Raw genomic sequence first — 10,000 nt, forward strand, 5'->3', positions numbered from 1 at the left:
GTAACTGTATTTAATGTCACAGTATTGAAGAAAATCAGTATTGCGGAAAAAAATATTGTGATTTAATTAATTTAATTAATTGATTTAAAAGGGACAGCGTACAGTTAAAACATATTACACATAGGCTACTATGACAACATATAATGCTCACACCCCCCCCCCCTGTCCCTCCCCCCTGCAGGCCACGCCGTCCCCTCCGTTCTCCAGAGCACGTTCCACGCCCAGGCGTGCGAGGAGCTGTTCAAGCAGCTGTGCATCAGCGGCACGCCCCGGATCCGCCTCCACGCCGGCCTGCTGCTGGTGCAGCTGTGTGGCGCCGAGCGCTGGTGGGGACAGTTCCTCTCCAACGTCCTGCAGGAGCTCTACAACTCTGAGCAGCTGCTCGTCTTCCCCCAGGACAGGTACCGTACCGTCAACACCTTCCTTCCCCCAGGACAGGTACCGTACCGTCCCCCTCAACACTGTCCTTCCCCCAGGACAGGTACCGTACCGTCCCCCTCAACACTGTCCTTACAGTAGGACAGGTACCGTACCGTCAACACCTTCCTTCCCCCAGGACAGGTACCGTACCGTCCCCCTCAACACTGTCCTTCCCCCAGGACAGGTACCGTACCGTCCCCCTCAACACTGTCCTTACAGTAGGACAGGTACCGTACCGTCCCCCTCAACACTGTCCTTCCCCCAGGACAGGTACCGTACCGTCCCCCTCAACACTGTCCTTCCCCCAGGACAGGTACCGTACCGTCCCCCTCAACACTGTCCTTCCCCCAGGACAGGTACCGTACCGTCCCCCTCAACACTGTCCTTACAGTAGGACAGGTACCGTACCGTCCACCTCAACACTGTCCTTCCCCCAGGACAGGTACCGTACCGTCCCCCTCAACACCCTCAACACTGTCCTTACAGTAGGACAGACTCAGTCCCCCTCAACACTGTCCTTACCGTAGGACAGGTACCGTACCGTCCCCCTCAACACTGTCCTTACCGTAGGACAGGTACAGTACCGTCCCCCTCAACACTGTCCTTCCCCCAGGACAGGTACCGTACCGTCCCCCTCAACACTGTCCTTACCGTAGGACAGGTACCGTACCGTCCCCCTCAACACTGTCCTTACCGTAGGACAGGTACCGTACCGTCCCCCTCAACACTGTCCTTACCGTAGGACAGGTACCGTACCGTCCCCCTCAACACTGTCCTTCCCCCAGGACAGGTACCGTACCGTCCCCCTCAACACTGTCCTTACCGTAGGACAGGTACCGTACCGTCCCCCTCAACACTGTCCTTACCGTAGGACAGGTACCGTACCGTCCCCCTCAACACTGTCCTTACCGTAGGACAGGTACAGTACCGTCCCCCTCAACACTGTCCTTCCCCCAGGACAGGTACCGTACCGTCCCCCTCAACACTGTCCTTACCGTAGGACAGGTACCGTACCGTCCCCCTCAACACTGTCCTTCCCCCAGGACAGGTACCGTACCGTCCCCCTCAACACTGTCCTTACCGTAGGACAGGTACCGTACCGTCCACCTCAACACTGTCCTTCCCCCAGGACAGGTACCGTACCGTCCCCCTCAACACTGTCCTTACCGTAGGACAGGTACCGTACCGTCCCCCTCAACACTGTCCTTACCGTAGGACAGGTACAGTACCGTCCCCCTCAACACTGTCCTTCCCCCAGGACAGGTACCGTACCGTCCCCCTCAACACTGTCCTTACCGTAGGACAGGTACCGTACCGTCCCCCTCAACACTGTCCTTACCGTAGGACAGGTACCGTACCGTCCCCCTCAACACTGTCCTTCCCCCAGGACAGGTACCGTACCGTCCCCCTCAACACTGTCCTTACAGTAGGACAGGTACCGTACCGTCCCCCTCAACACTGTCCTTCCCCCAGGACAGGTACCGTACCGTCCCCCTCAACACTGTCCTTACCGTAGGACAGGTACCGTACCGTCCCCCTCAACACTGTCCTTACCGTAGGACAGGTACCGTACCGTCCCCCTCAACACTGTCCTTACCGTAGGACAGGTACCGTACCGTCCCCCTCAACACTGTCCTTACAGTAGGACAGGTACCGTACCGTCCCCCTCAACACTGTCCTTACAGTAGGACAGGTACCGTACCGTCCCCCTCAACACTGTCCTTACCGTAGGACAGGTACAGTACCGTCCCCCTCAACACTGTCCTTCCCCCAGGACAGGTACCGTACCGTCCCCCTCAACACTGTCCTTACCGTAGGACAGGTACCGTACCGTCCCCCTCAACACTGTCCTTACAGTAGGACAGGTACCGTACCGTCCCCCTCAACACTGTCCTTACCGTAGGACAGGTACCGTACCGTCCCCCTCAACACTGTCCTTACAGTAGGACAGGTACCGTACCGTCCCCCTCAACACTGTCCTTCCCCCAGGACAGGTACCGTACCGTCCCCCTCAACACTGTCCTTACCGTAGGACAGGTACCGTACCGTCCCCCTCAACACTGTCCTTACCGTAGGACAGGTACAGTACCGTCCCCCTCAACACTGTCCTTCCCCCAGGACAGGTACCGTACCGTCCCCCTCAACACTGTCCTTCCCCCAGGACAGGTACCGTACCGTCCCCCTCAACACCCTCAACACTGGTCTTCCCCCAGGACAGGTACCGTACCGTCCCCCTCAACACTGTCCTTACAGTAGGACAGGTACCGTACCGTCCCCCTCAACACTGTCCTTCCCCCAGGACAGGTACCGTACCGTCCCCCTCAACACTGTCCTTACCGTAGGACAGGTACCGTACCGTCCCCCTCAACACTGTCCTTCCCCCAGGACAGGTACCGTACCGTCCCCCTCAACACTGTCCTTACCGTAGGACAGGTACCGTACCGTCCCCCTCAACACTGTCCTTCCCCCAGGACAGGTACCGTACCGTCCCCCTCAACACTGTCCTTACCGTAGGACAGGTACCGTACCGTCCACCTCAACACTGTCCTTACCGTAGGACAGGTACCGTACCGTCCCCCTCAACACTGTCCTTACAGTAGGACAGGTACCGTACCGTCCCCCTCAACACCCTCCTTCCCCCAGGACAGGTACCGTACCGTCCCCCTCAACACTGTCCTTACAGTAGGACAGGTACCGTACCGTCCCCCTCAACACTGGTCTTCCCCCAGGACAGGTACCGTACCGTCCCCCTCAACACCCTCCTTCCCCCAGGACAGGTACCGTACCGTCCCCCTCAACGCTGTCCTTCCCCCAGGACAGGTACCGTACCGTCCCCCTCAACACTGTCCTTCCCCCAGGACAGGTACCGTACCGTCCCCCTCAACACCCTCCTTCCCCCAGGACAGGTACCGTACCGTCCCCCTCAACGCTGTCCTTCCCCCAGGACAGGTACCGTACCGTCCCCCTCAACACTGTCCTTCCCCCAGGACAGGTACCGTACCGTCACCCTCAGCACCCTCAACACTGTCCTTACAGTAGGACAGGTACAGTTCAGTCCACCTCAACACTGTCCTGACTGCAGGACAATTGACACCAAAAAATTATTGATTATTAATAATTGATGGTTAATCTTTTAAAAGGATAATGTATTTTAATTGATGGTTAATCTTTTAAAAGGATATCGTCTTTTAATTGATGGTTAATCTTTTAAAAGGATATCGTCTTTAATGCGAGCGTTTGTCCCTCCAGGGTCTTCATGCTGCTGTCCTGTATCGGCCAGAGGTCCCTGAGTAACAGCGGGGTTCTGGAGGGTCTCCTCAACCTGCTGGACAGCCTGCTGTCCCCCCTACAGCAGCCGCTGACCGCCGCCCAGCGCAGGAACGACGGTACGGGGGGGTGGGTCGGGTCTGGGGGGGTCTGGGGGGCCGGGGGGGTCCGGGGGGGCTGGAGGAGAGAGGGGCGCTCTGCCGGGAGTTACACTGGCTCTGCTGCGCTACTGTAAGACAGGCTTTGAACAGCTGTGTGTGTGTGTGTGTCTGTGTCTGTGTGTGTGGCTGTGTCTGTGTGTGTGTTTCTGTGTGTGTGTCTCTGTGTGAGTGTGTGTGTGTGTCTCTGTGTGTCTCTGTGTCTCTCTGTGTCTGTGTGTGTCTGTGTGTGTGTGTGTGTGTGTGTGTGTGTCTGTGTGTGTGTGTGTGTCTGTGTGTCTGTGTCTGTGTGTGTGTGTGTGTCTGTGTGTGTCTGTGTGTGTCTGTGTGTGCCTGTGTGTGCGTGTGTGTGTGTGTGTGTGCGTGTGTGTGTGTGTGTGTGTGTGTGTGTCTGTGTGTGTGTCTGTGTGTCTGTGTGTGTGTGTCTGTGTCTGTGTGTGTGTGTGTGTGTGTGTGTGTGTGTGTGTGTGTGTGTGTGTGTGTGTGTGCGTGTGTGTGTGTGTGTCCCCAGGTGTGCTGGACATCCCTATGATCAGCTGGGTGGTGATGCTGGTGTCCCGGCTGCTGGACTATGTGGCGAGCGTGGAGGACGAGGCCTCGGCAGGGAAGAAGAGCCTGGGGGGCAAGGACAGAGACAGGACCTTCACAGGTAAGACAGCTAGGAGGACAGAGACAGGACCTTCACAGGTAACACAGCTAGGGGGACAGGGACAGGACCTTCACAGGTAACACAGCTAGGGGGACAGGGACAGGACCTTCACAGGTAAGACAGCTGGGGGGACAGAGACAGGACCTTCACAGGTAACACAGCTAGGGGGACAGGGACAGGACCTTCACAGGTAACACAGCTAGGAGGACAGGGACAGCTAGGGGGACAGAGACAGGACCTTCACAGGTAACACAGCTAGGAGGACAGGGACAGCTAGGGGGACAGAGACAGCTAGGGGGACAGAGACAGCTAGGGGGACAGAGACAGCTAGGGGGACAGAGACAGGACCTTCACAGGTAAGACAGCTAGGAGGACAGACAGGTAACACAGCCAGGAGGACAGACAGGTAACACAGCCAGGAGGACAGACAGGTAACACAGCTGGGGGGACAGACAGGTAACACAGCTGGGGGGACAGACAGGTAACACAGCTGGGAGGACAGACGGGTAACACAGCTAGGAGGACAGACAGGTAACACAGCTGGGGGGACAGACAGGTAACACAGCTGGGAGGACAGACAGGTAACACAGCTGGGAGGACAGACGGGTAACACAGCTGGGGGGACAGACAGGTAACACAGCTGGGGGGACAGACAGGTAACACAGCTGGGGGGACAGACGGGTAACACAGCTAGGAGGACAGACAGGTAACACAGCTGGGAGGACAGACAGGTAACACAGCTGGGAGGACAGACAGGTAACACAGCTGGGAGGACAGACAGGTAACACAGCAGGGAGACAACCTTCACAGGTAACACCCCGAGTCTAGCGTCCTGTCTTACTGTAAACCCAGGTAACCAGTAGAGCGTCCTGTCTTACTGTAAACCCAGGTAACCAGTAGAGCGTCCTGTCTTACTGTAAACCCAGGTAACCAGTAGAGCGTCCTGTCTTACTGTAAACCAGGTAACCAGTAGAGCATCATGTCTTACTGTAAACCAGGTAACCAGTAGAGCGTCCTGTCTTACTGTAAACCCAGGTAACCAGTAGAGCGTCCTGTCTTACTGTAAACCAGGTAACCAGTAGAGCGTCCTGTCTTACTGTAAACCCAGGTAACCAGTATCCTGTCTTACTGTAAACCAGGTAACCAGTAGAGCGTCATGTCTTACTGTAAACCCAGGTAACCAGTATCCTGTCTTACTGTAAACCCAGGTAACCAGTAGAGCGTCATGTCTTACTGTAAACCCAGGTAACCAGTAGAGCGTCATGTCTTACTGTAAACCCAGGTAACCAGTAGAGCGTCCTGTCTTACTGTAAACCAGGTAACCAGTAGAGCGTCCTGTCTTACTGTAAACCAGGTAACCAGTAGAGCGTCCTGTCTTACTGTAAACCCAGGTAACCAGTGGAGCGTCCTGTCTTACTGTAAACCAGGTAACCAGTAGAGCGTCATGTCTTACTGTAAACCCAGGTAACCAGTAGAGTGTCATGTCTTACTGTAAACCCAGGTAACCAGTAGAGCGTCATGTCTTACTGTAAACCAGGTAACCAGTAGAGCGTCCTGTCTTACTGTAAACCAGGTAACCAGTAGAGCGTCCTGTCTTACTGTAAACCAGGTAACCAGTAGAGCGTCATGTCTTACTGTAAACCCAGGTAACCAGTATCCTGTCTTACTGTAAACCAGGTAACCAGTAGAGCGTCCTGTCTTACTGTAAACCCAGGTAACCAGTATCCTGTCTTACTGTAAACCCAGGTGACCAGTAGAGCGTCCTGTCTTACTGTAAACCCAGGTAACCAGTATCCTGTCTTACTGTAAACCAGGTAACCAGTGGAGCTTCATCAATAACAGCCTGCAGACCCAGAGCTCCAGCAGGTCCAACAAAGGCAGCAGCAGCCTGGACCGTCTGTACTCCCGCAAGATCCGCAAGCAGCTGGTCCACCACAAGCAGGTACCTGTGTCCCATTCACCCCCCGGCTAGGGATGTCCCATTCACCCCCCGGCTAGGACTGTCCCATTCACCCCCCTGCTAGGCTCACACTGTCCCATTCACCCCCCGGCTAGGCTGGCACTGTCCCATTCACCCCCCTGCTAGGCTCACACTGTCCCATTCACCCCCCTGCTAGGACTGTCCCATTCACCCCCCCGCTAGGACTGTCCCATTCACCCCCCCGCTAGGACTGTCCCATTCACCCCCCCGCTAGGACTGTCCCATTCACCCCCCCGCTAGGCTCACACTGTCCCATTCACCCCCCTGCTAGGCTCACACTGTCCCATTCACCCCCCTGCTAGGCTCACACTGTCCCATTCACCCCCGGCTAGGCTCACACTGTCCCATTCACCCCCCTGCTAGGCTCACACTGATAAATGATACAATTCTATCATATTTTTCTTTATTTTCCACCTGAAACCTTTTATACAGCGCACTTAAGCGCCCCATATATGTCAGTCTGACCCCTAAACGTGAATCCCCCCTTTTAAAAGAAGTCAGTCCGTGTTATTGTCTGTCGTCCCTGAAGCCGCAGCGTGAATCAGGCGTGTGTCGCGAGGCCGCGCCCTGAATCAGGCGTGTGTCGCGGGGCCGCGCCCTGAATCAGGCGTGCGTCGCGAGGCCGCGCCCCGGCAGTGCTTGTGTTTACCGTGGCCCTTTCATTGTAGCAGTTAAATCTCCTGAAGGCGAAGCAGAAAGCGCTGGTGGAGCAGATCGAGAAGGAGAAGGTCCAGAGCAACAAGGGCTCCTCCTACAAGCTGCTGGTGGAGCAGGCCAAGCTCAAGCAGGCCACGTCCAAGGTGAGGACAAACAAACAAACAAACAAACAAACAGACAAATAAATAAACAGACAGACAAACAAATAAACAAACAGACAGATAAATAAACAAACAAACAGACAAATAAACAAACCGACACAAATAAACAAAGACAAATAAACAGACAAACAAACACATAAACAGACAGACAAATAAACAAAGACAAATAAATAAAGAAACAGACAAATAAATAAACTGACAGACAAATAAACAAACAAACAGACAAATAAACAAACAAACAGACAAACAAACAGACACAAATAAACAAACAAACAGACAAATAAACAAACAAGACACATAAATAAACAAACAGACAAATAAACAAACAGACAAATAAATAAACAGACAAATAAATAAACAAACAAGGCACATAAATAAACAAACAAACAGACAAATAAACAAACAAACAAGACACATAAATAAACAAACAGACAAATAAACAAACAGACAGACAAATAAATAAACAGACAAATAAATAAACAAACAAGACACATAAATAAACAAACAAACAGACAAATAAACAAACAAACAGACAAACAAACAGACACAAATAAACAAACAAACAGACAAATAAACAAACAAACAAGACACATAAATAAACAAACAGACAAATAAACAAACAGACAAATAAACAGACAGACAAATAAACAGACAGACAAATAAATAAACAGACAAATAAATAAACAAACAAGACACATAAATAAACAAACAAACAGACAAATAAACAAACAGACAGACAAATAAACAGACAAATAAATAAACAAACAGACAAACAAACAGACACAAATAAACAAACAGACAGACAAATAAATAAACAAACAAACAGACAAACAAACAGACACCACACGCTCTGGGAAATCCCCCAGAGAATAATCCATAATTGATTGATATGGGACACGCCGTTACCCAAGTGATAGATGAGCCCATCTCTACGTGCCGTACTGTGCAAAGATTCACCCCAGAAAATGGTTTAAAGCTATTTATCTGGGCCGTTTATTTGCTTGTACACTGTATAACATCAGAATAAATACAAATAATAATAAACATGAATACAATATAAACAAGCCAGAGGCAGCATACAGTAAACACGCTGTCCTCCACCAGGGATGATGTTGCATTGCACTGGAAACTTGATGTGAGACCTGATATGTCTCCTTATGTCCCCTCCCCCCCGTACAGCACTTTAAGGACCTGATCCGTCTCCTTATGTCCCCCCACAGCACTTTAAGGACCTGATCCGTCTCCTTATGTCCCCCGCACAGCACTTTAAGGACCTGATCCGTCTCCTTATGTCCCCCGCACAGCACTTTAAGGACCTGATCCGTCTCCTTATGTCCCCTCCTCCCCTGCGCAGCACTTTAAGGACCTGATCCGTCTCCTTATGTCCCCCCCTCCCCCACACAGCACTTTAAGGACCTGATCCGTCTCCTTATGTCCCCTCCCTCCCCCGCGCAGCACTTTAAGGACCTGATCCGTCTCCTTATGTCCCCTCCCCCCCCGCGCAGCACTTTAAGGACCTGAATGTCCCCCCCTCCCCCGCACAGCACTTTAAGGACCTGATCCGTCTCCTTATGTCCCCTCCCCCCCCGCGCAGCACTTTAAGGACCTGAATGTCCCCCCCTCCCCCGCACAGCACTTTAAGGACCTGATCCGTCTCCTTATGTCCCCCGCGCAGCACTTTAAGGACCTGATCCGTCTCCGGCGCACGGCCGAGTGGCCGCGCTCCACGCTGGACACGGAGGCGGCGGCCGCCAAGGAGGCGCCCGAGGTGGAGCCCCTGCCCTTCACGCTGGCGCACGAGCGCTGCATCTCGGTGGTGCAGAAGCTGGCGCTGTTCCTGCTGTCCATGGACTTCACCTGCCACGCCGACCTGCTGCTCTTCATATGCAAGGTCAGAACCTTCCGGAAGCAATAAACTACCAATAAACTTTACCAATAAACTCCACCAGATGGCAGTAAGAGGCTTGTTTACAAACGAACGACCAGAGCCATATAAGGCAAGGGGGGCGGGGCATATGCACTGGGGGCGGGGCAAAGGCACAGGGGGCGGGGCAAAGGCATGGGCGGCTATTGACAACACAGGCAGGCGAATGGGAGGGGTGAGTTATTGAAGTAGGACGTTATTAGGGACATTATGGCTCAATGAAACGATATAAGGTGGTTTTAATTAGTTTTGACAATGTGAATTATATCAACGATTGCAGCTTTAATGAATGAATGTGTTCAATTTGTGTGAAGTCGTCAATGACGGCTCATTCTTTACCGTACCTCCCCCCCCCCCCAGGTCCTGGCCCGCATCGCCAACGCCACGCGGCCCACAATCCACCTGTGCGAGGTGCTGTCGGAGCCGCAGCTGGAGCGTCTGCTCCTGCTCCTGGTGGGGACGGACTTCAACAGGGGGGACATCTCGTGGGGCGGGGCCTGGGCCCAGTACTCCCTCACCTGCATGCTGCAGGACATCCTGGCAGGTAGGGGGCGCTCTGGCGCCGGGGAATAAGGTCCGGATCGCAAACAGGAAGTCTTGCTTCCGGGGTCAGACGCTGCAGAAGGATGAAACTGGACAAACGCTTGGAAATCTATACCATTGTGTAGCATAAATATATCATATATAAAGTATGTCCACTTTATTAGGGCTGGGTATCGAGTCGAATTTCAAGAATCGATTCGATTCCGATTCACAAGGTTTGGAATCGATTATCACGATTCA

The 10,000-nt window shown here is 53.1% G+C and overlaps 1 protein-coding gene across 1 annotated transcript in view; it reads left to right on the forward strand.

Annotated features, from left to right (window-relative positions):
- birc6 (baculoviral IAP repeat containing 6) overlaps positions 1-10,000 on the forward strand; it is a 143,376-nt gene that overhangs the window by 37,658 nt on the left and 95,718 nt on the right. Inside the window, exons 30-36 of the mRNA XM_084460956.1 lie at positions 182-401; positions 3,670-3,806; positions 4,357-4,494; positions 6,309-6,436; positions 7,144-7,275; positions 8,969-9,184; positions 9,578-9,761. Coding sequence (XP_084317082.1) covers positions 182-401; positions 3,670-3,806; positions 4,357-4,494; positions 6,309-6,436; positions 7,144-7,275; positions 8,969-9,184; positions 9,578-9,761 — 1,155 coding nt within the window. The remainder of the gene's footprint in view (positions 1-181; positions 402-3,669; positions 3,807-4,356; positions 4,495-6,308; positions 6,437-7,143; positions 7,276-8,968; positions 9,185-9,577; positions 9,762-10,000) is intronic.

The sequence above is a fragment of the Borostomias antarcticus genome (genome assembly GCF_949987555.1).
Source record: "Borostomias antarcticus genome assembly, chromosome: 34".
In the NCBI taxonomy this organism is placed as follows: domain Eukaryota; kingdom Metazoa; phylum Chordata; class Actinopteri; order Stomiiformes; family Stomiidae; genus Borostomias; species Borostomias antarcticus.